This window comes from Gallinula chloropus (assembly GCF_964237585.1).
Source record: "Gallinula chloropus genome assembly, chromosome: 31".
NCBI classification, from domain to species: Eukaryota; Metazoa; Chordata; class Aves; order Gruiformes; family Rallidae; genus Gallinula; species Gallinula chloropus.
Genome location: NC_140116.1, coordinates 869517 through 895496, shown reverse-complemented (window position 1 = coordinate 895496; position 25980 = coordinate 869517). Strand labels below are relative to the sequence as shown.

General features: G+C 67.0%; 3 protein-coding genes and 1 long non-coding RNA gene across 5 annotated transcripts in view; 3 read left to right on the top strand and 1 right to left on the bottom strand.

Moving 5' to 3' along the window:
* The window catches only part of SLC39A5 (solute carrier family 39 member 5), a gene marked incomplete at its 5' end in the record, with an annotated part of 8890 nt that extends 3942 nt beyond the window's left edge, over positions 1 to 4948 (bottom strand). The window contains 1 exon segment of the mRNA XM_084277191.1: positions 4926 to 4948. Coding sequence (XP_084133317.1) covers positions 4926 to 4948 — 23 coding nt within the window.
* RNF41 (ring finger protein 41) lies at positions 182 to 14458 on the top strand. Of its 2 annotated transcripts, XM_084277353.1 has the most exons (7): positions 182 to 503; positions 2528 to 2702; positions 6213 to 6325; positions 8334 to 8605; positions 10898 to 11033; positions 12109 to 12212; positions 14099 to 14458. In XM_084277353.1, the coding sequence occupies exons 3-7, from the start codon at positions 6236 to 6238 to the stop codon at positions 14448 to 14450; spliced, it is 954 nt and encodes a 317-aa protein (XP_084133479.1). In that variant the 5' UTR covers positions 182 to 503; positions 2528 to 2702; positions 6213 to 6235; the 3' UTR covers positions 14451 to 14458. The 2 variants fall into 2 exon arrangements, with proteins under 2 accessions (XP_084133479.1, XP_084133480.1); XM_084277354.1 differs by lacking the exon at positions 182 to 503 and having other exon boundaries at positions 2463 to 2702.
* A 309-nt stretch (positions 14459 to 14767) lies between these two features.
* On the top strand, positions 14768 to 16146 carry LOC311202750. The gene is made up of 2 exons (XR_014617927.1): positions 14768 to 15006; positions 15174 to 16146. It is a non-coding gene; the product is annotated as an uncharacterized lncRNA (long non-coding RNA).
* A 910-nt stretch (positions 16147 to 17056) lies between these two features.
* The window catches only part of SMARCC2 (SWI/SNF related BAF chromatin remodeling complex subunit C2), a gene marked incomplete at both ends in the record, with an annotated part of 9222 nt that continues 298 nt past the window's right edge, over positions 17057 to 25980 (top strand). Inside the window, 24 exons of the mRNA XM_084277190.1 lie at positions 17057 to 17167; positions 17400 to 17519; positions 19395 to 19480; positions 19786 to 19867; positions 19987 to 20079; positions 20181 to 20250; positions 20362 to 20431; positions 20535 to 20610; positions 20697 to 20828; positions 20926 to 21041; positions 21137 to 21261; positions 21366 to 21425; positions 21526 to 21563; positions 21831 to 21961; positions 22492 to 22563; positions 22675 to 22788; positions 23329 to 23482; positions 23683 to 23775; positions 24045 to 24164; positions 24263 to 24322; positions 24413 to 24671; positions 25365 to 25526; positions 25623 to 25687; positions 25760 to 25917. Of these exons, the coding sequence (XP_084133316.1) occupies positions 17057 to 17167; positions 17400 to 17519; positions 19395 to 19480; positions 19786 to 19867; positions 19987 to 20079; positions 20181 to 20250; positions 20362 to 20431; positions 20535 to 20610; positions 20697 to 20828; positions 20926 to 21041; positions 21137 to 21261; positions 21366 to 21425; positions 21526 to 21563; positions 21831 to 21961; positions 22492 to 22563; positions 22675 to 22788; positions 23329 to 23482; positions 23683 to 23775; positions 24045 to 24164; positions 24263 to 24322; positions 24413 to 24671; positions 25365 to 25526; positions 25623 to 25687; positions 25760 to 25917 (2567 nt within the window). The remainder of the gene's footprint in view (positions 17168 to 17399; positions 17520 to 19394; positions 19481 to 19785; positions 19868 to 19986; positions 20080 to 20180; positions 20251 to 20361; positions 20432 to 20534; positions 20611 to 20696; positions 20829 to 20925; positions 21042 to 21136; positions 21262 to 21365; positions 21426 to 21525; positions 21564 to 21830; positions 21962 to 22491; positions 22564 to 22674; positions 22789 to 23328; positions 23483 to 23682; positions 23776 to 24044; positions 24165 to 24262; positions 24323 to 24412; positions 24672 to 25364; positions 25527 to 25622; positions 25688 to 25759; positions 25918 to 25980) is intronic.

The following is a 25980-nucleotide window of genomic DNA, read 5'->3' as shown; positions in this document are numbered from 1 at the left end:
ACCGGGACCGCTCGGTGCCCCCGCCCCGCCACCAGGGGGCGCTCGCACCTCCCGCCTCGCCGCCGCCGCGCGCCCCCCCCCTCCCTGCCCCCCCCCCCCTCTAAGCCGCCGGCGCGCGGGCCGCCCCGGGAGCTTCCGGAAGTCTCCTGCCACCACCCGAGCAGCCAATCGGAGCGCGGGAGGTGGAGAACGTCCCGCCTCCCCGCCCGCTTCAAGCCAATAGGAGTGAGGGACGGCGAAGGGGGAGGCCCCGCCCTCGCCCCGCCCCTCCCGGCACCACGGAACCCGCCCCGACCAGCGAGTTTCAGGCTCTTCCCTCCCCCCCCCCCCGCCCCGCGGCGCTTCGGGGCGGCCAGAGCGTCGCTTCCGGGCGGCGGCTTCCGGCGGCAGCGAGGGGAGGGCGGGGGTCGCGGAGCAGCGCGGCGGGGCCGGGCCGGGCGGGGGGAGGCGGAGGAGGCCGCGGCCGCCCCTCAGCGTCCCGGAGCCGGCGCGGGCGGCGGGCGGTACGTGCGGCGGGGCCGGGCCGGGCGGGCGGGGGCGGCCTGAGGGGCTGCGCGGGGGAGGATGCGGCGGGTGGGGAGGGGAAGGGGCCCGGGCCCGGTACCGCGGCCTGTGCGCGGGGAGGAGCGGCGGGGGGGGGGCGAGGGGACCCCCCCCCCCCACACACACACCCCGGGGCCGCAACGGGGTGAGGAGCCCTGGGGGGGGGGGGGGGGGGGGGAAGGGTCTCGGTGCCCCCCCGGTGAGGGGTTGGGGGGGGGGAAGGTCTCGGTGCCCCCCGGTGGGGGGAAGGGTCTCGGTGCCCCCTCCGGGGAGGGGTTGGGGGGGGGGAAGGTCTCAGTGCCTCCCCGGTGGGGTGGGGAAGGGTCTCGGTGCCCCCCCGGTGGGGGTGGGGGGAAGGGTCTCAGTGTCCCCCCGGTGGGGTGGGGAAGGGTCTCGGTGCCCCCCCCGGTGAGGGGTTGGGTGGGTGGGGAAGGGTCTCGGTGCCCCCCGGTGGGGTGGGGAAGGGTCTCGGTGCCCCCCGGTGGGGTGGGGAAGGGTCTCGGTGCCCCCCGGTGAGGGGGGGGGGGGAAGGGTCTCGGTGCCCCCCCGGTGAGGGGTTGGGGGGGGTGGGGAAGGGTCTCGCTGCCCCCCCCCGCGGCCCTGCGCGGCCGGAGGGAGCCGCGCCCGGGCTTCCCCGGGGCCTGGAGGCCGCTGCGGGGGGCACCGGGCGCTGGCGGGTTCGGGCTGGGGACACCCCGCTCTGCCCCCCCCCCCCCAAGCCCCGGAGACCCCCGGGGCCGCCCCCGCGCAGCCCGGGCCGCGGTAGCCGAGCGGGCCGAGGGCTCGTCCGGTGCCGAGACCCCGGCAGCGCCCGGCCTGGGCCGGGGGGGTGGGATGTGGGGGGTGTGGGGGGGTCTCTGACCCGGCTTCATCCCCGTTCCCGGGACCCCTGGGTGACCCTGGGGCAGAGCTCAGCCCGGGCTTGTGCCGGGGGAGCTGGGGGGGGCGTTGGGGAGCCCGTTCCTGGCGGGTGGTGTCACCGGGGAGCTGAGCTGGGCGGGCTCGTCCCGCCGGGAACACGCCTCAGCCAGCCCGGGCGCTGGGGGGGGGCTGAGGAGGGCGGGGGGTTGGCTGGGGGGGGGGATTTCTGAAGCCAGAGGATGGGGATGGGGTGGGGTGGGATGGGGTGGGGGTCTAGGGGAGCCCCCGTCCCTGTGATTAAAGTTAAATTAAGAGAATCAAAGGGGGGAGGGGATAAAAGGAATAAAAGGTCCTTTTCTTGAGGAGGTTTGGGGGGTGGGATGGGGTGGGGTGGGGGTCTAGAGGAGCCCCCATCCCTGTGATAAAAGTTAAATTAAGAGAATCAAAGGGGGGAGGGGATAAAAGGAATAAAAGGTCCTTTTCTTGAGGAGTTTGGGGGTGGGATGGCATGGGGTGGGGGTCTAGGGGAGCCCCCATCCCTGTGATTAAAGTTAAATTAAGAGAAGCAAAGGGGGGGAGGGGATAAAAGGAATAAAAGGCATAAAAGGTCCTTTTCTTGAGGAGGTTTGGGGGGGGATGGGGTGGGGTGGGGGTCTAGGGGAGCCCCCGTCCCTGTGATTAAAGTTAAATTGAGAGAAGCAAAGGGGGGAGGGGATAAAAGGAATAAAAGGAATTAAAGGTCCTTTTCTTGAGGAGGTTTGGGGGTGGGATGGGGTGGGGGGGGGGTCTAGGGGAGCCCCCATCCCTGTGATAAAAGTTAAATTAAGAGAATCAAAGGGGGGAGGGGATAAAAGGAATAAAAGGCATAAAAGGTCCTTTTCTTGAGGAAGTTTGGGGGGATGGGGTGGGGTGGGGGTCTAGGGGAGCCCCTGTCCCTGTGATTAAGGTTAAATTAAGAGAAGCAAAGGGGGGGAGGGGATAAAAGGCATAAAAGCTCCTTTTCTTGAGGTTTTGGGGGGAGGAAGAGGGGCCCTGGGAGGGGTGAAGGGCTGGCTGTGGGTCCCCAGCTCTGTGCTCACCACCCTCACTCCTCCTCCCTCTCCCTCTCCCCCTGCTTGTCCAGCCCCAGCTCCCCTGAGCCGATGCGGCCGCGGCTCTGGGCCCGGGACGACCGGCGGCGCCCGGAGCTGTAGGAGAGGAGGGGGAGAAGATGGGCCTTTGGGAGCAGCTCCCTGAAAAGAGCAAGCCCAGCCCAGCCCTGTCTCTCTGCTCCTCGGGGAGGAATTCTGCTGCAGAAGGTAAAACCTCTCCCACCCTTCCCTGTCTCTGTGCAGGAGGGGGGAGCTCTGGGTCCCCTGACACACACACACACTGGGCTCTGTAAACCCTTCTGGGGGCTGTTCCTTGGCTGCTGCCAGCACCTTTGATGGTGTATTTATCAGACAGCTGCTCTGTGGGGAGGAGAGGTGGCTGTGTGTCCTGCCAGCCCCCACCCCCAGCTCTTCCCACAGCCTGGAGCTGCCCCATCCCTCTCCCTCACCTCTCTCAGATGCCAGCCCCCTGCTCCTGGGCTCCTCCCAGAGAGGGACCCAGCTCCTGGTTAACAATCCCTGGGTGTAAAGCAGTGTCTGCAGGGAAACAGCAGGATCTGCCTTAAATTTCAGAGCATTGGAGTGGGTCCTGCCAAACTGGCTTAGAAACTGCCCCTGCCTGATCCCAGCATCTCCTGTTTCACTGGGGAAGGAGGGCAGAGCCTGGGAATCCCACAGCACCAGAGGTTCCCCCTCACTTTGCTGGGGAAAAGCCTTTGGTTAACGACCCCCAAGGCTGGGTCTGGAGTTCTGGGTGTCACTGCAGGGCTGGGGAGGTGGCTGGGGGCAGCGATGCCCCTGGAGCTGGGGCTGGAGGGACAGGAGAGCGGGAGAGATGCTGCTCAGGCAGCCCCAGCCTCACTGATCAGTGGGTCTGGTGCCTGGCCAAGGGCTGGCACCTTCTGTGGGCTCTGGGAGGCAGGGAGCAGGGACTGCTCCTGGCTGAGGAGAGCCGGGGTGCTGCTGGGACCTGCTGAGGAGCCCATGAGCCCCCCGGTGCTGGGGTGGGGGCAGGAAGCCCCTGGGTGCCCCCACGGTGTGGGCTCCGTGTGGCAGCCGGTGGGGATGTGGCTGAGCTGCCTCAGCACAGGGTCTGGGCTCTGCCCTGTGCTCTCCAGGATCCTCTCCTCTGGTTTGAGGAGCTGGGGCCTCCTGGGGTGCTGCTGGGGCCTCCTGGGGTGCTGCTGGGGCCTCCTGGGGTGCTGCTGGGAGCTCCTGGGCAGCCTCCAGGTCCCAGGTCTGCCCTTCTGCAGCAGGGTTGGGGTGGAGTGGCTGCTCTGGGGCTGTGGCTCTGTCCTCTGGCTCTGTCCCTTCAGTTCTCCCTCTGTGGAGCTGGGATGGGCTGGGTAGAAGCCCCCTGTGCTGGAGGCAGGAGGGATGTGGCACCGTGGGGCTCAGGGTGTGAGAGGAGCCTGGCCCAGGGCGAGGGGGTAATGGGCGTCTCCCTGTCTGGATCATCCCACAGGAACCTGCCCAAAGATTCATCTTTATCCTGTTGTGTAGAATCAGAGAATCCCAGCCTGGGCTGGGCTGGGAGGGACCCCAAGGGTCCCAGAGCTCCAACCCCCTGCCACAGGCAGGGACACCAACCTCCAGGCCTGGAGCTACACAAGGTTGCCCAGGGCCCCAGCCAACCTGGCCCTGGACACCCCCAGGGATGGATGGGGCACCCACCCCCTCTCTGGGCAGCCCCTTCCAGCCCCTCACCACTCTCTCTGCAAAGAACTTCCCCCAGTCTCTCCTCTCTCCCTTCCCTCCTCCAGCTTCACCCCATCCCCTTGTCCTGCCAGTCTCTGCCCTTTACCAAACCCATTCCCCTCCTGTTCCTGGGGTCCCTTCAGGGACTGGGGGGCTGCAGTGAGGTCCCCCCACAGCTTCTCTTCTCCAGGCTGACCCAGCCCAGCTCCCTCAGCCTCTCTCCATGGGGAGCTGCTCCAGCCCTCTGAGCATCCCTGTGGCTCCTCCAACCCCTCTCCACCAGCCCCACATTGTTTTGGGGTCCCAGCTCTGGCCACAGGACTCCAGCTGGGGAGGGCAGAGCAGAGAGGGACAATCCCCCCTGTCCCTGCTCCCTGGAGCTCTGGCTGCTCCAGTGCCTGATCAATTATGACCTTTTCAGGGTGGGAGGGAGCGCTGCTGCTCCCTGGCCTCATTAGTGGGGTGGTTAATTAAGCACATGCCGAGCAGGCGGTGGTGTGTGTGCCAGCAGAACAGGTTTGGGGTGGGACAGGTGAAGGGACCGTCCTGCCCCACAGCCCAGTGCCGACTCCTGCCCCAGCGGGGCTGGACCTCCTGTCCCATGGGTGCCAGAATTCCTGGGAAAACCCCTAAGCCAGGCAGGGGAGGGAGGTGCTGGTGGACTGGGAGGGGGCGAAGGGACAAGCAGAGCGATGCCACAGACCTGCTCTGGTGGCTGAGGAGCTGCCTCACCAGCAGCACCGAGCAGGGGGCATCACCGAGGTGCAGGGGTGGGAAGGGACCCCCAGAGCCCAGGGGGTCCCACCCCCTGCCCAAGCAGGGTCCCTGGGACAGGGGCTGGGATCTCTCCAGAGGAGGAGACTCCACACCCCCTGGGCAGCCTGGCCCAGGGCTCCCTCACCCTCACTGGGAAGAAGTTCTTCTCCACATTGGGGGGGAACTCCCTGGGCTGCAACTTGAGCCCATCGCCCCTTGTCCTGTCCCCACAGACACTGAGAAGAGGCTGCCCATGGCCCCTGTGTCCCACCCTTCAGCTCTTGATCCCCAGTGATCAGATCCCCTCTCAGTCTCTCCTCCCCAGGCTGAACAGCCCCAGCTCCCTCAGCCTTTCCTCCCAGGGGAGATGCTCCAGCCCCTTCAGCATCTCCCTGTCCCTCCTCTGGCCTCTCTCCAGCAGATCCCTGTCCCTTTGATCCCAGGGAGCCCAGACCTGGACACAACACCCCACAGCTCCCTCTCTGCTCGGAGCAGACCCGGGGCTGTCACACCCGGGGCTGTCACACCCAGCTCTGCTCAACGTGGTGCCCCACGTGCCCCAACACACCTCCCATCCCTCCCGGTGCCTGTTTGTGGTGGGGGTGGTGGCTCCTTTATCTGGAGCTGCCCCTGTGGCGGTTTGTCAGCGGCTTTGATGTTGGTGAGAGCGGGAAGCGCCCGGGACACGCGGGAGGAGCCGGTAACCGCCGGGGTGCCGGGGCAGAGCTCAAGGTCAGGCCCTGCCAGGCTGTGGAGGAGTTGAGTGGCATTACCCAGGCATCACATCCTTGGTGTCTGTGGGGTGCTCTGGGGGCTGCAGGAGCCCCAGCAGCTCCAGTGAGTCGTGGGGATCCCTGGAGCTCCCAGCTGAGGCCGCTGGGAAGGAGCCGGTGGCTCCGCAGAGGACGTGGTGTGGCTGGCACAGGGGGCTGCTCCCAGGAAGGGTCCCTGACACCCATCCCCAGCTCACTCATCAGGGGTGCCCTGTGCTGTCCCCTCCTCTGCAGACCAGAGAACTGGGTGAACCCCCCAGCAAGGAGGAGAAAGGGCAGCAGGGTTGGGGATAACCCCTGGGGGGGGAGAGGTGACGCCAGCAGCGCCCAGGAACAGGGGGGCTGAGGCTGCTTCCCCCCCACACTGCCCCTCCCTGAGCTCCAGCTGAGCCCCCCCTGCGAGGGGAGGGCAGAGATGTGGGGGTGGGGGCTGGGACCTGCTCCCCCCTGGCCATCCTGGGGGTGCCCCTAACGGCTCTTCCCCGCGCAGGGCGCCGGCGCCGGTGACGAGCGATGGGGTATGATGTAGCCCGTTTCCAGGGGGACGTTGATGAAGACCTGATATGCCCCATCTGCAGTGGGGTGCTGGAGGAGCCGGTCCAGGTACGTCCCCTGGGGTCACAGCTCCGTGGTGGTTACCTCAGCGGGGGCTGCACGCCCCCCAGGTGGGCTCTGGGCTTCCTCCCTTCCCCGCTGATGGCTTAAGGCAGCAGCACCAGGGGTAAAGGTGGTGGTGTGAGCTCTGGGGGGGTTTGGGGCTCAGGGAGGAGGTGGGAGGAAGGGTGAGGGGTGTTTTGGGGTGAGTTTCCCTTGCCCTCTTGTTCCTTGCTGCCTTCCTCTCTCTTTGTGCCGCCCCCTGACCGTGTGTCCCCAAGGCAGGGACAGCAGCAGCCACCCTAAACCCCCTCCTGTGCCTCCAGGTCTGACCCTGCACACGCCTGTGTCCTCCCTGCTGCCCAGCTGACGTGTTCTGTGTCCCGTGGGGAGCCTGGCTCTGCTCTCCTGCCACCAGACAGAGCTGGGAGGAGGGCCAGAGCTCAGCCCAGCCCTTGTTTGGTGGATCCTGAGCGCTCAGGAAGGCGGGTGTGTGCTGGGAGCTGCTGCTGCTCCTCCCTCAGCTTCCTGCCAGGGGGAAGGAAGGGCTGTTGGCTGGGGCTCTCCTGGGGGGAAGAGGAGAGTGGGGGCTCCTCCAGCCCCTCAGCAGTGGGGCAGAGATGGTGTTGCTGTGGGACTTGGCCTCCCCAGTCCCTTCCCCTCATGGAGCCAGAGGTGTTGCTTCCCCCCCCTCAGGGTAAATCCAGCTTCATTAGAAACAAACCAGCTTAAAATAAACCCGAGATAATCTGCCCCGTGCAGGTAATTAGTGGAGTTTCAGGGCTTAGTAACGAGCTGCCTCGTGCCGTGCTGGTGAGCTGCCCCCTGGCTGGGGCTGACCCCACAGTGGCACCTCTGCTGTGACCCAGAGAGCCCCTGTGGTGGTGTGAACACCGGAGGGGGGTTCAGTCTCCTCTGAGGAGGTGCTGCGGGCTCCCCGTGCCCCTGGTGCTGCAGCTGGAGCTCCCACCAGTCCCGGGCCTGAGCCCAGCCCCAGAGCCTTCCTCGGCTTGGGGTCATGCTGGGCTTGGGGTCATCCTCAGCTGGGGGTCATCCTCAAGGTCATCCTGGGCTTGGGATCATCCTCAGCTGGGGGTCATCCTCTGCTCAGAGTCATCCTGGGCTCGGGGATTGTCCTCTGCTTGGGGTCATCCTCAGCTCAGGGTCATCCTCAGCTCGGGGTCATCCTCAAGGTCATGCTGGGCTCGGGGTCATCCTCAGCTTGGGGTCATCCTCAAGGTCATCCTCAGCTCGGGGGGTCATCCTGGACTTGGGATCCCCAGCTGGGGGTCATCCCCAGCTCAGGGTCATCCTCAGCTGGGGGTCATCCTCAGCTCAGGGTCATCCTCAGCTGGGGGTCATCCTCAAGGTCATCCTGGGCTAGGGGTCGTCCTCAGCTCGGGGTCGTCCTCAGCTCAGGGTCATCCTCGGCTTGGGGTCATCCTCAGGGTCATGCTGGGCTCAGGGTCATCCTCAGCTCAGGGTCATCATCAGCTCGGGGTCATCCTCATCTTGGGGTCATCCTTGGGGTCATCCCCAGCTGGGGGTCATCCTCAAGGTCGTCCCAGGCTCAGGGTTGTCCTGAGCTCGGGGTCATCCTGGACTTGGGATCCTCTGCTCAGGGTCATCCTCAGCTGGGGGTCATCCTCAGCTCGGGGTCATCCTGGACTTGGGATCCTCAGCTGGGGGTCATCCCCAGCTCAGGGTCATCCTCAGCTGGGGGTCATCCTCAGCTGGGGGTCATCCTCAGCTCGGGGTCATCCTGGACTTGGGATCCTCAGCTCGGGGTCATCCCCAGCTCAGGGTCATCCTCAGCTGGGGGTCATCCTCAGCTGGGGGTCATCCTCAGCTGGGGGTCATCCTCAGCTGGGGGTCATCCTCAGCTGGGGGTCATCCTCAGCTCGGGGTCATCCCCAGCTGGGGGTCACCCTCAGCTGGGGGTCACCCCTGGCTCAGGATCATCCTCCACACTCCTGTCCCCGAGTAACACTGCTCCATCCTCCCCTTCCCCTCCCAGGCCCCGCACTGCGAGCACGCCTTCTGCAACGCCTGCATCACGCAGTGGTTCTCCCAGCAGCAGACCTGCCCCGTGGACCGCAGCGTGGTGACGGTGGCCCACCTGCGCCCGGTGCCGCGCATCATGCGCAACATGCTGTCCAAGCTGCAGATCGCCTGCGACAACGCCGTCTTCGGCTGCACCGCCGTCGTGCGGCTCGACACCCTCGCGGCTCACCTCAGCGACTGCCAGCACAACCCCAAGCGCCCCGTCACCTGCGAGCAGGGATGCGGGTCAGGATGGGTTCGGGGTGGGGACCCTGCTCTGTGGCAGGGATGAGGGTCAGGATGGGGACCCTGCTCTGTGGCAGGGATGCGGGTCAGGCTGGGTTTGGGGTGGGGACCCTGCTCTGTGGCAGGGATGAGGGTCAGGCTGGGGACCCTGCTCTGTGGCAGGGATGCGGGTCAGGCTGGGTTTGGGGTGGGGACCCTGCTCTGTGGCAGGGATGAGGGTCAGGCTGGGGACCCTGCTCTGTGGCAGGGATGCGGGTCAGGCTGGGGACCCTGCTCTGTGGCAGGGATGCGGGTCAGGCTGGGTTTGGGGTGGGGACCCTGCTCTGTGGCAGGGATGTGGGTCAGGCTGGGTTTGGGGTGGGGACCCTGCTCTGTGGCAGGGATGCGGGTCAGGCTGGGGACCCTGCTCTATGGCAGGGATGAGGGTCAGGCTGGGTTTGGGGTGGGGACCCTGCTCTGTGGCAGGGATGAGGGTCAGGCTGGGTTTGGGGTGGGGACCCTGCTCTGTGGCAGGGATGAGGGTCAGGCTGGGTTCGGGGTGGGGACCCTGCTCTGTGGCAGGGATGCGGGTCAGGCTGGGGACCCTGCTCTGTGGCAGGGATGCGGGTCAGGCTGGGGACCCTGCTCTGTGGCAGGGATGCTGGTCAGGCTGGGGACCCTGCTCTATGGCAGGGATGAGGGTCAGGCTGGGTTCGGGGTAGGGACCCTGCTCTGTGGCAGGGATGAGGGTCAGGATGGGTTCGGGGTGGGGACCCTGCTCTGTGGCAGGGATGAGGGTCAGGCTGGGTTCGGGGTGGGGACCCTGCTCTGTGGCAGGGATGCGGGTCAGGCTGGGGACCCTGCTCTGTGGCAGGGATGAGGGTCAGGCTGGGTTCGGGGTGGGGACCCTGCTCTGTGGCAGGGATGAGGGTCAGGCTGGGTTCGGGGTGGGGACCCTGCTCTGTGGCAGGGATGCGGGTCAGGCTGGGGACCCTGCTCTGTGGCAGGGATGTGGGTCAGGCTGGGTTTGGGGTGGGGACCCTGCTCTGTGGCAGGGATGAGGGTCAGGCTGGGGACCCTGCTCTATGGCAGGGATGAGGGTCAGGCTGGGTTTGGGGTGGGGACCCTGCTCTATGGCAGGGATGCGGGTCAGGCTGGGGACCCTGCTCTGTGGCAGGGATGCGGGTCAGGCTGGGGACCCTGCTCTGTGGCAGGGATGAGGGTCAGGCTGGGTTCGGGCTGGGGACCCTGCTCTGTGGCAGGGATGCGGGTCAGGCTGGGGACCCTGCTCTATGGCAGGGATGAGGGTCAGGCTGGGGACCCTGCTCTGTGGCAGGGATGCGGGTCAGGATGGGGACCCTGCTCTATGGCAGGGATGCGGGTCAGGCTGGGGACCCTGCTCTGTGGCAGGGATGCGGGTCAGGATGGGTTTGGGGTGGGGACCCTGCTCTGTGGCAGGGATGCGGGTCAGGATGGGGACCCTGCTCTGTGGCAGGGATGAGGGTCAGGCTGGGGACCCTGCTCTGTGGCAGGGATGCGGGTCAGCCTGGGGACCCTGCTCTGTGGCAGGGATGAGGGTCAGGCTGGGTTCGGGGTGGGGACCCTGCTCTGTGGGGTGGGTAGAGATAGGGGGGGTTGGGGGAAGGATGCCAGGATCCAAGCCCGGACACCCCGACACCCCTTTCTCCCCCTGGGGTGCAGAGCTCTGGGGCTGGCCGGGCTCTGAGGTCTGTGAGGTTTGGGGAGGAGGTGGGTTTTTTTAAACCTGAGCTGTTTCTTTTGAAGCTCAGCTCAAGGCTCTTTGGCTCCTCGTCTTGTTGATGTTGGAAACAGGGTGCTGGAGCCTCTGTGAACCCAGCCAGAGCCATTCCAGCCTCTGGGATAAGTTCCAGCAGGAGCTCTGCTCCCTCCTACATCTTGCCAGGGGCAGGAGGTGACCGGTTCAGCCTCGTGGTGCCAACAGCCTTCCCACTCTCATGGTGTAGCCACACAGCTGGATGGTGACTTGTTGGCTCAGGGACTGTTGGGGATGTGATCAGGCCCATGGGCTGCCAGGGCACCCGGTGCCAAACCCTGATCACTGCAGAGGAGGAGGAGGAGGAGGAAGATCCCAGCCTGAGCTGTTGCTGTAGCTCTTCCCCAGCCCCAGGGCCTGGCAGGGAACTGGCTTCCTACACCCATCAGAGTTTACAGCTTCCCAGGCCCCTTGGGGACTCCTCCAAGGCTGGGATTGTTCCGAGGCTCCTCACACCACGTGCTCTGCTGTGTGACCCTCCCTAACACGGGGCCTCTCATTCCCCCCCCTCCCTGCAGCCTGGAGATGCCCAAGGATGAGCTGCCCAACCACAACTGCATCAAGCACCTGCGGTCCGTGGTGCAGCAGCAGCAGACCAGGATCGCCGAGCTGGAGAAGACCTCGGCGGAGCACAAGCACCAGCTGGCCGAGCAGGTGGGGCTGTGGTGTGAGGGGCTGCCTGGCAGGGGGGGCTCTGCTGCTTGGACAACAAACCCCCCCAAAACACCCCAGTTTGGGGGAGAGGAATGCAGCTGGGGCTGCTCCTTGCACTGGGATGGCAGCTCAGCTGAGGGGCAGGGGTCTGTGGGTGTGAAGGGGCTGCCTGGCAGGGGGCTTACCCACTTGGACACCACCCCCCCCCCAAAAAAAACCCACTTTGGGGGTGAAAGATGCAGCTGGGGCTGCTCCTTGCACTGGGATGGCAGCTCGGCTGAGGGGCAGGGGTCTCTGGGTGTGAAGGGGCTGCATGGCAGGGGGCTTACCCACTTGGACACCAACCCCCCCAAAAAAACCCCAACTTTGGGGGTGAAAGATGCAGCTGGGGCTGCTCCTTGTGCTGGAATGGCAGCTCAGCTGAGGGCAGGGGTCTGTGGGTGTGAAGGGGCTGCATGGCAGGGGGCTTACCCACTTGGACACCAACCCCCCAAAAAAACCCCCACTTTGGGGGTGAAAGATGCAGCTGGGGCTGCTCCTTGTGCTGGGACTGGAGCTCAGCTGAGGGGCAGGGGTCTCTGGGTGTGAAGGGGCTGCCTGGCAGGGGGCTCAACCACTTGGACACCAAACCCCCCAAAAAACCCCCACTTTGGGGGTGAAAGATGCAGCTGGGGCTGCTCCTTGTGCTGGGACTGGAGCTCAGCTGTGAGGGGCAGGGGTCTGTGGGTGTGAGGGGGCTGCATGGCAGGGGGGGCTGTCCTATTTTGACACCAACCCCTCCCCAAAAACCCCACTTTGGGGGTGAAAGATGCAGCTGGGGCTGCTCCTTGCACTGGGATGGCAGCTCAGCTGTGAGGGGCAGGGGTCTGTGGGTGTGAAGGGGCTGCCTGGCAGGGGGTTTACCCACTTGGACACCAAACCCCCCCAAAAAACCCCCACTTTGGGGGTGAAAGATGCAGCTGGGGCTGCTCCTTGTGCTGGGACAGCAGCTCAGCTTTGGGGCAGGGACACGCTGGGGTGCAGCTCGGGGCTGTGGGGTGTCACTGACTCCTTTGGGCTGTCCCCCCTCTTGCAGAAGCGGGACATCCAGCTGCTCAAGGCCTACATGCGCGCCATCCGCAGCGTCAACCCCAACCTGCAGAACCTGGAGGAGACCATCGAGTACAACGAGATCCTGGAGTAAGGGAGCTCAGGGCCTGGTGCCCCTCAGGGACCCCTGCGGCGGGGCCCGGGTGGAGCTGGGGGTCCCAAGGGGGTTGGGAGGGCTGGAGGAGCAGGAAACGCTTCCCAAAAGTGAGGGGGTTGGTTGTGGGGTGCAGCCTCCTTGCAGGGTGGGTTTGGAGTGGGTTTATTCTTCCTCCTGCGTCCTGGGGGTGAGCAGGAAGCTGGAGATCCCCGTCCTGCTCTGGAGGAAGCAGCTTCTCCCTCTGTCCTTCCCTCAGAGGGGGTTCAGCAGTGGGTCCCATATCCAGGGGGTGAAAATTGGGAGGGGGAGGTGTGGAAATGGAGCGTTCCCTGAGCACGGGGCAACCCAGCTCCTCGATCCCCATCCCTGCGGAGAGAGGCTGAGGGAGCTGGGCTGGGTCAGCCTGGGGAAGAGAAGCTGTGGGGGGACCTCACTGCAGCCCCCCAGTCCCTGAAGGGACCCCAGGAACAGGAGGGGAATGGGCTTGTTAAAGGGCAGAGACTGGCAGGACAAGGGGATGGGGTGAAGCTGGAGGAGGGAAGGGGGAGAGGAGAGACTGGGGGGAAGTTCTGTGCAGAGAGAGTGGTGAGGGGCTGGAAGGGGCTGCCCAGAGAGGGGGTGGGTGCCCCATCCATCCCTGGGGGTGTCCAAGGCCAGGTTGGCTGGGGCCCTGGGCAACCTTGTGTAGCTCCAGGCCTGGAGGTTGGTGTCCCTGCCTGTGGCAGGGGGTTGGAGCTCTGGGACCCTCGGGGGTCCCTCCCAACCCAGCCCAGTCTGGGATTCCATGATCCCAGTGTGACCCAGCAAAACACACTGGTCAGCATCCCGCTCATCCCTCTGTCTGTCTGTCTGTCTGTCCGTCACCCACCAGGTGGGTGAACTCCCTGCAGCCCTCCTGCTCATCCCTCTGTCTGTCTGTCTGTCTGTCTGTCTGTCTGTCACCAGGTGGGTGAACTCCCTGCAGCCCTCCCGCTCATCCCTCTGTCTTTCTGTCTGTCTGTCTGTGTGTCTGTCTGTCTGTCTGTCTGTGTGTCTGTCTGTGTCACCAGGTGGGTGAACACCCTGCAGCCCTCCCTCTCATCCCTCTGTCTGTCTGTCTGTCCATCACCCACCAGGTGGGTGAACTCCCTGCAGCCCTCCCTCTCATCCCCCTGTCTGTCTGTCTGTCGCCAGGTGGGTGAACTCCCTGCAGCCCTCCCCCTCATCCCTCTGTCTGTCTGTCTGTGTGTCTGTCTGTGTCACCAGGTGGGTGAACTCCCTGCAGCCCTCCCGCTCATCCCCCTGTCTGTCTGTCTGTGTCACCAGGTGGGTGAACTCCCTGCAGCCCTCCTGCTCATCCCCCTGTCTGTCTGTCTGTCTGTCTGTGTCTGTCCCCAGGTGGGTGAACTCCCTGCAGCCCTCCCTCTCATCCCCCTGTCTGTCTGTCTGTGTCGCCAGGTGGGTGAACTCCCTGCAGCCCTCCTGCTCATCCCTCTGTCTGTCTGTCTGTCTGTGTCTGTCGCCAGGTGGGTTGACTCCCTGCAGCCCTCCCGCTCATCCCTCTGTCTGTCTGTCTGTCCGTTACCCACCAGGTGGGTGAACTCCCTGCAGCCCTCCCTCTCATCCCTCTGTCTGTCTGTCTGTCTGTCCCCAGGTGGGTGAACTCCCTGCAGCCCTCCTGCTCATCCCCCTGTCTGTCTGTCTGTCTGTCTGTGTCACCAGGTGGGTGAACTCCCTGCAGCCCTCCCTCTCATCCCCCTCTCTGTCTGTCTGTCCCCAGGTGGGTGAACTCGCTGCAGCCCTCCCTCTCATCCCCCTCTCTGTCTGTCTGTCCCCAGGTGGGTGAACTCCCTGCAGCCCTCCCTCTCATCCCCCTGTCTGTCTGTCTGTCTGTCCCCAGGTGGGTGAACTCCCTGCAGCCAGCCCGGGTGACGCGCTGGGGGGGGATGATCTCCACGCCCGACGCGGTGCTGCAGGCCGTGATCAAACGCTCGCTGGTGGAGAGCGGCTGCCCCACCTCCATCATCAACGAGCTGATCGAGAACGCCCACGAGCGGAACTGGCCGCAGGGCCTGGCCACCCTGGAGACCCGCCAGATGAACCGGCGCTACTACGAGAACTACGTGGCCAAGCGCATCCCCGGCAAGCAGGCGGTGGTGGTGATGGCCTGTGAGAACCAGCACATGGGGGAGGACATGGTGCTGGAGCCGGGACTCGTCATGATCTTTGCACACGGGGTGGAGGAGATTTAGGGGGCACCCCCAGGGGGAGAGGGGAGCACCCCGCGCGGGGCTGCAGAGGGATGGGGCTGAGGGAGAGGGAAACCCGACTGCTGGGTGTTCCCCTGGGAGGTGGGGAGATGGACACCGAACTGTTGGGTGTCCCATGGGAGGTGGGGAGAGGGAAACCGAACTGTTGGGTGTCCTCTGGGAGGTGGGGAGATGGACACTGAACTGCTGGGTGTCCCATGGGAGGAGGGGAGATGGACACCTAACTGCTGGGTGTCCCCTGGGAGGTGGGGAGATGGACACTGAACTGCTGGGTGTTCCCTTGGGAGGTGGGGAGATGGACACTGAACTGCTGAGTGTTCTCCTGGGAGGTGGGGAGATGGAAACCCAACTGCTGGGTGTTCTCTTGGGAGGTGGGGAGATGGAAACCCAACTGCTGGGTGTTCTCCTGGGAGGTGGGGAGATGGAAACCGAACTGTTGGGTGTTCACCTGGGAGGTGGGGAGATGGAGACCCAACTGCTGGGTGTCCCCTGGGAGGTGGGGAGAGGGAAACTGAACTGTTGGGTGTTCCCCTGGGAGGTGGGGAGAGGGAAACCCAACTGCTGGGTGTTCTCTTGGGAGGTGGGGAGATGGAGACCCAACTGCTGGGTGTCCCATGGGAACTGGGGAGATGGAGACCCAACTGCTGAGTCTTCCCTTGGGAGGTGGGGAGAGGGAAACCGAACTGCTGGGTGTTACCTTGGGAGGTGGGAAATGGACACTGAACTGCTGGGTGTCCCCTGGGAGGGGGGACGCTGAGGGTATCTCTCCTGGGGTGCTCCTTGTCCCCTCACCCCTCTTGCTGAACGATTCAAGCCCCCTGGGCGCTGCTGCCCGGCGCTGAGCTCGCACCGCGGCCCCTCCGTGTCCCCCCCCCGTGCTGGTCGGCTTCCCTGCTGTGTCCTTCAAGGAGAGGAGGAGTGACTGCTCTCTGCATCCCCCTGGACTCCTCAGCCCCCCAAGCCCGGCTCCTGGCCCAGGATCGACCCAAAGCCCAGCTCAGCCCTTGCTGTGGACTTGACCCCCTGGCCGGACCCTCCCTGGGCTTTTCCCTCTCCTCTCCTGGCTTCTCCTCCCAGCCCTTTCCTCCGGCAGCAGTGGGCTCTGCCCCCCTCTACCCCTCATCATCCTGCGTTCTGGGGAGGGGGCTTGGCCAGGGCAGCCCCCCAAACCCACCACAAGCTCGGGGAGGGGGTGACTCAGCACTGGGGACCCCCCAGGCCCCTCTCCCTGTGCCCCAGCCCTTCCCCTCCCGGGGAGGGGCCAGATGCCCCCCACTCACCCCACGCCCCATCCCGCAGCCTCCCCAGGGCGTCCCCACCGTCCCCCCAGCCCTGGGCTCCGTGGCTCCCAGTGCCCCTTCTCCAGCCTCCCCCGTTCCCTGGGGCTTTGGGCTTTTTTGGCCTTTTCTCGGTTTTATTCCACCCCCCCCCCCGTTTCATTTGGCCCCCGGCGCCCCGGACGGGCCCCTCACAGCCGCTGACGTGTCGGTAACTTAATTTATTTGCGTTTTTGTTGTTTTTTACAGTTCTTTCTGCTCTGGTGTCTGTGCCCTGGGCCCGGGGGGGGGCTCGGCCGGTCCCCCCCAGGCTGGCGGGGTGCAGCTCAGCCGGTCCCCCCCCCCGGGCTGGCGGGGCGCAGGGATCCCCCTGATCAATAAACAGCGTTCTGGTTGCTTTATTGGTGTCTCAGGGCCTTTTGAGGGGGGGAAAGGGGGGTCTGCAGCTTCTCCCCCAGCCCCAAACAGGGCGGTGATGGGCAGAGAGGGGGTCGCTTGAAAAGAGGGGGGTGGGGGGGGTTCCTCCCTGTTCCCAGGGGGCTGAAATCCCCAAACCAGTCTCGGGGGGGTCTGACAGGCTCCCCCCACCCCTCCCTGGGGTGGGTGGATGAGGGTCCCAGGGAGGAGGGGTTGTCCCCACCCCCCAAAAGCTCTAACAGCCCCCCCGGTTAGAAAAAGCGGGTGCCGCGGGGGGGATCCCGCCCGTCCCCGTGTCCCGGTGGCGAGAGGATGTTGGGGAGGGGGTCGGGGGGGTGGTCCCACCCCCCCAGCGAGCAAAAGGGCGGTGGCGTCACGGACAGGATTCGAACCTGTGCGGGGAAACCCCATTGGATTTCGAGTCCAACGCCTTAACCACTCGGCCACCGTGACTCCCGCGCCAGCCTCCGCCGCGCTGCGCTTAGAGCGGCCCCCGCGCCGCGCCCGCCGCCCCCCGCCCCGCACCCCCCCCCTCCGCCCCCCGCATCCCCCCGCATCCCCCCCCCCCCTCCGCCCCGGGGGGAGGGAAGGGCGGGGGGGGCAGCCAAGCGGGGCCGGTTGGACACAAGCCCAAAGCTCCCGGAAAGCGGGGAGGGGGGTGTGGAAGGGAGGGAGGGGGTGAGGGACGGGGGGCGGGGGCTGCGCGCTGGGTCCCGGCCCCACCGGTCCCGGTCCCGGCCCCGGCCCCGGGGGTGGCGCGGAGCGGAGCCCGGGCGGGAGGAGGCGGCGACGAGGCCCCGGCCCGGCAGGGGGCGCTAGAGCGGTGCCGGGGCGGGGCCGGCAGGGGGCGGCAGAGCGGGCGCGGCGGCGGGAGGCGGCCGGGCGCGCGCGAAGATGGCGGTGCGGAAGAAGGACGGCGGCCCCAACGTCAAGTACTACGAGGCCTCGGACACCGTCAGCCAGTTCGACAACGTCCGGCTCTGGCTGGGGAAGAACTACAAGAAGGTAGGGCCGCGGCGGGGGGGGGGGCGGGGGAACGGGACTGGGGGGAAAGGGGCTGGAACCGGCCCCCGCCCCGCCGGGCCCGGCCTGTCACGGCCGCGCCGCCGCCATCGCCCCCCCCCCCCATCCCCATCCCCATCGCCCCCCCCCATCCCCATCCCCATCATCCTCCTCCCCTTCCCCCGCTCCATCCCCGGGCCCGGCGGCGGCGCTGAGCCCGCTGCCCGCCCCGCAGTACATCCAGGCCGAGCCCCCCACCAACAAGTCGCTGTCGAGCCTGGTGGTGCAGCTGCTGCAGTTCCAGGAGGAGGTGTTCGGCAAGCACGTCAGCAACGCGCCCCTCACCAAGCTGCCGGTGAGACACCCCCCCCCCTGTGCCCCCAGACCCGGCACCGGGACACACACACCCCCCCTGTGCCCCCAGACCCAGCACCGGGGGACACACCCCCCCCCCTGTGCCCCCAGACCCGGCACGGGGACACAGACACCCCCCCCTGTGCCCCCAGACCCGGCACCGGGGGACAGAGACACCCCCCTGTGCCCCCAGACCCGGCACCGGGACACACACCCCCCCCTGTGCCCCCAGACCCGGCACCGGGACACACACACCCCCCCTGTGCCCCCAGAGCTGGCACCAGGGGACACACACCCCCCCCTGTGCCCCCAGACCTGGCACCGGGACACACACACACCCCCCCTGTGCCCCCAGACCCGGCACCGGGACACACACACCCCCCTGTGCCCCCAGACCCGGCACCGGGACACACACACACCCCCTGTGCCCCCAGACCCGGCACCGGGACACACCCCCCCCCCTGTGCCCCCAGACCCGGCACCGGGACACACACACCCTCCTGTGCCCCCAGACCCGGCACCGGGGGACAGACACACCCCCCCTGTGCCCCCAGACCCGGCACCGGGACACACACCCCCCCCTGTGCCCCCAGACCCGGCACCGGGACACACACACCCCCCCTGTGCCCCCAGACCCGGCACCGGGACACACACACCCCCCCTGTGCCCCCAGACCTGGCACTGGGACACACACACACCCCCCCTGTGCCCCCAGACCTGGCACTGGGACACACACACCCCCCCTGTGACCCCAGACCCGGCACCGGGACACAGACACCCCCCCCGTGCCCCCAGACCCGGCACCGGGACACAGACCCCCCCCCCGTGCCCCCAGACCCGGCACCGGGACACACACCCCCTCCCCTGTGCCCCCAGACCCGGCACCGGGACACAGACACCTCCCCTGTGCCCCCAGACCCGGCACCGGGACACACACACCCCCTGTGCCCCCAGACCTGGCACCGGGACACACCCCCCCCTGTGCCCCCAGACCCGGCACCGGGGGACAGACACACCCCCTGTGCCCCCAGACCCGGCACCGGGGAGCTGCGGCCCAGAGGGGACACACAGACACACAGACACACAGACACACAGTCGAGGCCCCGAGCGGGGCCCGTGGCTGTGGGGACGCGGCGTGGGGAGGGACAGTGTCCTGCACAGCCCAGGAAGGAGCCCCAAGCCCCGGGGTGAGGCCCCAGCGAGGGCAGCGCCCAGAGGTGTGGGGAGGGACCCCCAAAGAGCGAGTGAGTCCCCGTGAGCTGGGGACAAGCCCTGAGTGGGGACAGAGCCTGGGGGGCTGGGGACAGCGACCTGGGGACACGGCTGGGCAGGGCCAGCAGCTGACCCTGGGGACAAGGCTCTGACCCGGGGATGGAGCCCCAGTGACCTGGGGACAGGGCCCCGTGACCCAGGGACAGGGCCCCAAGCAGGGACAGACCCCAGGGGCCTGGGGATGGACCCCCCATCCTGTGACTGGGATGGGCAGGGACAGCGACCCGGTGCCTCTCGGGCCCCATCCTGCTGGGTGCTGCCCCGAGCAGGGTGGGTGCCCCAAAGACCAGGGGACAGCCCCACCAGGGACACTGTCCCACCAGGGACAGCACCCCGACACCAGGCTGGGGCCCTGACCATGGACAGCGCCCCAAGCACCCGGGAACACCCCACAGACCTGGGGACACTGCCCAGGGGACCCCCAGACAGCAGCCCAGGGACCCGGGGACAGCGTCCTGACACAGGGACAGGAACCCAGCTGGGGACAGTGGCCAGGGACTGCACCCCAGCACAGGGCTGGAGCCCGAGTTGGGGGGTGGGGGTGACACCCCCATGGGGTCCCCGTGGCAGAGGGACCCCGCTGAGCCCATTCCTCCTGTTCCAGATAAAATGCTTCTTGGATTTCAAGGCGGGAGGAGCCCTGTGCCACATCCTGGCTGCAGCCTATAAATTCAAGAGCGACCAAGGATGGTGAGTACCACCCCGGGGGGGCTGGGAGAGGGAGGGGGGGTGGGCCAGGGGTTGTGGGGACAGGGCTTGGGGGTCCCCTCCACGGGAGCGCCCTGGGGTGGGGCTGCAGGGGGGTGGGGCTGGTTCTAGGGCACCCACCTCCATAGCAAGTCAGTGCCAGGGGACGTCCCCCCCCAACTTTGGAGCCCTGGTGGGGTTCAGGCGCGTGTCCCCCCCTCGCCCCCCAGCCCCTGCCCCAGGCTCTGGCTGCTGGCAGGAGACCTGAGCTGTGGCTTTCATGAGAGTCGCTCTTTTCTTCCAATAAGGCGGCGTTTCGATTTCCAGAATCCCTCGCGGATGGACCGCAACGTGGAGATGTTCATGACCATCGAGAAATCCCTGGTGCAGGTGAGAGGCATCCCCCCCACCCCTTCCTGCCCAGCCCCTGCCCCAGGGCCCACCCCCCACCCCCCCCACCCCCCGATTTCATCCCCCCACCTGCTCACCGCTGCCCTCTCCTTCCCCAGAACAACTGCCTGGCCCGGCCCAACATCTTCCTGCACCAGGAGATCGAGCCCAAGCTGCTGAGCAAGCTGAAAGACATCGTCAAGAGGCACCAGGTGGGTGGCAGCAGCAGGGTGGGGGGTGCAGGGAAGGGGGCTGGGGGGTCCATCTAGCACCTGGTCCCAGCACTCAGCCCTGGCCCTGCTCCCCCTCGCAGGGCACAGTGACCGAGGACAAGGGCAACGCGTCCCACATCGTCTGCCCAGTGCCTGGGAACCTGGAGGAAGGTGAGTCTGGGGGCTTCCCCACCACCCCCCCACCTTGCTGAGGGCTGGGGGGTGTTTGGGGTGGGGTGGGGGGCCCTGCTCAGCCCCCACCCCTCTCTGTGTCTCCCGCAGAGGAGTGGGTCCGGCCGGTGATGAAGCGCGACAAGCAGGTCCTGCTGCACTGGGGCTACTACCCTGACAGGTGAGGGGGGGGTGGGCTGCAGCCAGACCCCCCACCCCTGTGCCCCTTGGGCACCCAGCACCCCTCTGGGCACCACTCTCACCCCGTCCCTCTGTCCCCACAGCTACGACACCTGGATCCCCGCTAGTGAGATCGAGGCCTCTGTGGAGGACGCCCCGACACCGGAGAAGCCGCGGAAGGTAAAGGGGTGCCCAGGGCTGGGATGGCAGCTGTGTGCCCCCCCCTCCCCTGCCTGATGCCCCCCACCCACCCCCCTGCCTGGCAGGTCCACGCCAAGTGGATCCTGGACACTGACACCTTCAACGAGTGGATGAACGAGGAAGACTACGAGGTGACGGACGAGAAGAGCCCCGTCGCCCGCAGGAAGAAGATCTCAGCCAAGACGCTGACAGACGAGGTCAGAGCAGGGCAGGGGGGTGATGGATTTCGGGGGGGTGGGTCTCTGCTTGGCCCTCAGACCCAGTAACCCCCTGTATCCCCCCCCCCCACCCCAGGTTAACAGCCCCGACTCGGACCGGCGGGACAAGAAGGGGGGCAACTACAAGAAGCGGAAGCGCTCGCCCTCCCCCTCGCCCACCCCCGAGGCCAAGAAGAAGAATGCGAAGAAGGGGTGAGCCTGGGGAGGGGTCTGCAGGGTCAGGGCAGGCCCTGGGGCTGTGCCCAGGCTGCAGAGCTGATGGGGGCACGGGGGTCTCTGCCTCACAGCCCCTCCACACCCTACAACAAGTCCAAGCGTGGGCACCGTGAGGAGGAGCAGGAGGACCTGACGAAGGACATGGACGAGCCCTCGCCCGTCCCCAACGTGGAGGAGGTCACCCTGCCCAAGACAGGTCAGGGTGGGGGGCAGCTACCCCCCTGTGGACTCTGTTCCTGCCCCCCCTGAGTGTGGGGTCCCCTCCTTGGGGTGCTCAGGTGCTGCTTCCCTCCTCTGCAGTCAACACCAAGAAGGACTCGGAGTCTGCGCCCGTCAAGGGGGGCACCATGACCGACCTGGGTGAGTCTGAGTGCCCAGGGCCACGTCCCACCCCAGGGCTGGCAGTGCTGCAGCCCCAGCGCTGCCCAAAACCAGCCCCTTCCCCTCTCCTCTCTTGCAGATGAGCAGGAAGATGAGAGCATGGAGACTGCTGGGAAGGTGAGGCCTGGGCTGTGCCCTCCTCCCCAGCCCCACACTCCTCCCTCCAGGGCGGGTGCCCCCCCGTCACAGAGGGTCCCCTCGTTGTCCCTCTTCCCTTGTTCCCCTTTTGGGCACAGAGAGGCCCCTTCCTGCCCTTCCCCTCACCCCTCGGGCTGCGGGTGCCTTTTGGGGGGTGGCTGTTGGCCTCATCCTGCTCTTGGTGAGGAAAGGTGAGAAAATGGGGGGCTCAGGACCCCCCACCCACGCAGTGCTGGTGTCTGGCAGGACGAGGAGGAGAACGGCACGGGCAGCAAAGGGGAACAGGCCAAGAACCCCGACCTGCACGAGGACAACGTGACGGAGCAGACGCACCACATCATCATCCCCAGCTACGCAGCCTGGTTCGACTACAACAGGTACGGGCCGGGAGGAGGAGGAGGAGGAGGAGGAGGAGGAGGAGGAGGAGGAGGAGGAGGGTGAGGATGAGGAGGAGGGTGAGGATGAGGAGGAGGGTGAGGATGAGGAGGAGGGTGAGGAGGAGGGTGGGGATGAGGGTGAGGGTAAGGATGAGGGTGAGGATAACGGTGAGGATGAGGGTGAGGGTGAGGATGAGGGTGAGGGTGAGGATGAAGGTGAGGATGAGGATGAGGATAAGGATGAGGGTGAGGAGGAGGAGGGTGATGAGGATGAGGGTGAGGAGGAGGATGCGGGTGAGGATAAGGATGAGGATGAGGGTGAGGATAACGGTGAGGATGAGGAGGAGGATAAGGGTGAGGATGAGGGTGGGGATGAGGGTGAGGGTAAGGATAAGGGTGAGGATGAGGAGGAGGGTGAGGAGGAGGGTGATGAGGAGGAGGGTGAGGATGAGGGTGAGGGTGAGGGGGTTGCCAGCCAGACAGCGGGGGGGCTGCTGCCCCGTGCCCACCCCCAGCATCTCCTCTTGCAGCGTCCACGCCATCGAGCGCCGCGCCCTCCCCGAGTTCTTCAACGGCAAGAACAAGTCCAAGACCCCCGAAATGTGAGGCCAGACCCTTCCCCTGCCTGCCCCTGCCCCTCCCCTGCCCCTCCCCTGCCCCTCCCCTGCCCTGCCCTGCCCCGTGCTGACCCTGGCGTGTCCCCCCTCCCCCAGCTACCTGGCTTACCGCAACTTCATGATCGACACGTACCGGCTGAACCCGCAGGAGTACCTGACCTCCACCGCCTGCCGCCGCAACCTGGCCGGCGACGTCTGCGCCATCATGCGGTGGGTCCGGGGGGATGGGGATCCCTCTGGCACCAGTGGGATGGGATTGGGGGGCGTTCCGGCACCCCAGTGGCAGTGGGATGGGATTGGGGATCATTCTGGCACCAGTGGGATGGGATTGGGGGGCGTTCTGGTGCACGAGGGATGGGGTCGGGGATCGTTCCGGCACCCCAGTGCCAGTGGGATGGGATTGGGGATCATTCCAGCGCTGGTGGGATGGGATTGGGGATCGTTCTGGCACCCCAGTGCCAGTAGGATGGGATTGGGGATTGTTCTGGCACTGTTGGGATGGGATTGGGGAAGGTTCTGGCACCCTGGCACTGGGGGAACAGGATTGGGGATGATCCCGCCACCCCAGTGCTGGCAGGATGAGGTTGGGGATCATTCCAGCACCAGTGGGATGGAATTGGGGATCCTTCTGGCGCCCCAGCACTGGGGGGATGGGATTTGGGATCATTCCAGCGCCAGTGGGACAGGATTGGGGATCGCCTCAGCGCCCCGGCGCTGGTGGGATTGGGGCTGAGCGCCGTCTCTCCGCAGGGTCCACGCCTTCCTGGAGCAGTGGGGCCTCATCAACTACCAGGTGGACGCCGAGAGCCGTCCCACCCCCATGGGCCCCCCACCCACCTCCCACTTCCACGTCCTGGCCGACACCCCCTCGGGGCTGGTGCCGCTGCAGCCCAAGACCCCGCAGGTGGGTGCGCGGGGGGCGGCCGCTCCTCGCCCGGCCGCGTCCCCCCCCTCCTCTGGCTGCCTTCCCCCCGGGCCCTCCTTGCAGGGGGCCGGGTGCATGGGGTGTGGGGGTTTGGTTTTGGCGGGGGGAGGGGGGTGTGGGGCCTGTGTGGGGTCTCTTGGGGGGTGGGGGGGATCGCACAGCTTCGATCCGTGCCTCAGGGCCGGCAGAGCGACGGCGACGCCAAGACGGGCCGCAAGAGCAAAGAGATCGAAGAGCTCGTCACCGAGACGGTGAAGGGGAAGCCGGAGCTGGTAGGCGGCTCCTTGGGGGTCCGCGGCTCCTTGGGGGGTCCGCGCCCCCCCCCGCCGCTGGCCGAGGAAGGCTCCTTCCCTCCTCCCCCTCGCGCCTCGCATGCCGCCCTGCCCCGGGGAGCAGGGACGCGGGGGGGACACCGTGACGTGATGGGGCACCAAGGTTTCTTTGGGATGGTGGGGGTTGGGGGAAGGGGGGGGGAATACGCCGGCGTCCTGGTGACCCCCCCAGGCAGCCACATCCCCAGCGCCCCCCCCTCTCCCCCCAGCAGACCTCGGCCTCCCAGCAGATGCTCAACTTCCCCGACAAGAGCAAGGAGAAGCCGGCCGACATGCAGAACTTCGGCCTCCGCACCGACATGTACACCAAGAAGAACGTCCCCTCCAAGGTGGGCATCCCCCCTCCCCCAGCGCTGCCCCCCAGCCCCCTGCCCACCTCCCCTCATCACCCCTCTCTTATCCCCCCCACCCACCCACCCACACACAGAGCAAAGCCGCCGCCAGCGCCACGCGGGAGTGGACGGAGCAGGAGACGCTGCTGCTGGAGGTGGGGAGCTGGAGGGTCTGTGGGGAGGGGGGAAACGCAGCCGCCACCCACACACCCCACACACACACCCCCCTCTGCTCCCTCCCCCAGGCCTTGGAGATGTACAAGGACGACTGGAACAAGGTGTCGGAGCACGTGGGCAGCCGGACGCAGGACGAGTGCATCCTGCACTTCCTGCGGCTGCCCATCGAGGATCCCTACCTGGAGGACTCGGAGGCGTCGCTGGGGCCCCTGGCCTACCAGCCCATCCCCTTCAGCCAGTCTGGCAACCCCGTCATGAGCACCGTCGCCTTCCTGGCCTCTGTCGTCGACCCCCGTGTCGCCTCCGCCGCCGCCAAGTCGGCTCTGGGTGAGGCAGCGGCTCTGGAGACGGGGGGAGCAGCACGGGGGGAGCCTGGGGTGTGGGGGGCTGAATCCTGGGGGGAAGGAGGATGGGGGTGATGGGGAGAGGGGCTCGGTCCTGGTGGGGTGAGGGAAAGAAGTCCTGTGGGGGAGAGGGGCTCAGTCCTAGGGGAATGGAGGGGCTGGGGGAGAGGGTTTTAATCCTGGGGTGAAGAGGGGCTCAGGGCTGGGTGAGGAGAGGGGCTCAGTCCTGGGGGGAAGAGGGGCTCAGGGCTGGGTGAGGAGAGGGGCTCAGTCCTGGGGGGAAGAGGGGCTCAGGGCTGGGTGAGGAGAGGGGCTCAGTCCTGGGGGGAAGAGGGAAAGAGTCCTGGAGGGAGAGGGGCTCAGTCCTGGGGTGAAGAGGGGCTCAGGGCTGGGTAGGAAGAGGGGCTCAGTCCTGGGGGGAAGAGGGGCTGAGGGCTGGGTGGGGAGAGGGTCCTCAGTCCTGGGGGGAGAGGGCTCCAATCCTGGAGGGAGAGGAGCCAGGTCCTTGGGGAGCTAGAGAGAGGCAGGGCAAGGCCAGGGGGAGCCAGGATGAGACCCCGTGAGGGGGTGGGACGAGCTCCCCGTGGGCTGGACAGTGCTGAGCTGCGGGGCCGGCGCGGAGGGGTGCTGGGGTGTCCCCCCACACCCCGCTGAGCGCCGTGGCGCTGCCCCACAGAGGAGTTCTCCAAGATGAAGGAGGAGGTGCCCACGGCCTTGGTGGAGGCCCACGTGCGCAAGGTGGAGGAGGCAGCCAAGGTGACGGGCAAAGCCGACCCCGCCTTCGGCCTGGAGAGCAGCGGCATCGCCGGCACCACCTCCGACGAGCCCGAGCGCATCGGTGAGGCTGGGCCACCAGTGCCATGAGTTTGCCAGGCCTGGGCTGGGCAGAGGTGGAACTAGGGAGGGGGGTCTGACCCTGAGCTTGTGTCCCCAGAGGAGAGTGGGGCGGAGGAGGCGCGGGCGGAGGCGCAGCCCGCGGAGGAGAAGAAGGAGGTGAAGGTAAGGGCTGGGCTGGGGAGGGGGCGTGGGGGCAGCACAGGGAGGGGCTCAGCTGGGCCTGTCCCTCCCCAGGAGCCCCGGGATGGCAGCGCTGAGGAGGAGGAGGTGAAGGAGAAGCCCGGGGAGGCCCCCAAGAAGGAGGAGGAGAAAGGGAAGGAGGCGGATGGCGAGAAGGAGCTGGACAAGGGCGACAGCGACGGCGCAGGTGAGGGCGGGGGGGACACCCAGCAGTGCTGGGGGGACACACACCGCAGCCCCCCGCCCCGGCTCTGCCCTGCCAACACCCTGCTGCA

What these genes read in the sequence shown, in the direction of transcription:
- RNF41 (XM_084277353.1), top strand. Translation starts at nt 6,236, where the DNA reads ATGGGGTATGATGTAGCCCGTTTCCAGGGGGACGTTGATGAAGACCTG. An exon ending in AGCACCAGCTGGCCGAGCAG is followed by an intron (nt 11,034 to 12,108) that starts GTGGGGCTGTGG and finishes CCCCTCTTGCAG; the next exon opens with AAGCGGGACATCCAGCTGCT. An exon ending in GAGTACAACGAGATCCTGGA is followed by an intron (nt 12,213 to 14,098) that starts GTAAGGGAGCTC and finishes GTCTGTCCCCAG; the next exon opens with GTGGGTGAACTCCCTGCAGC.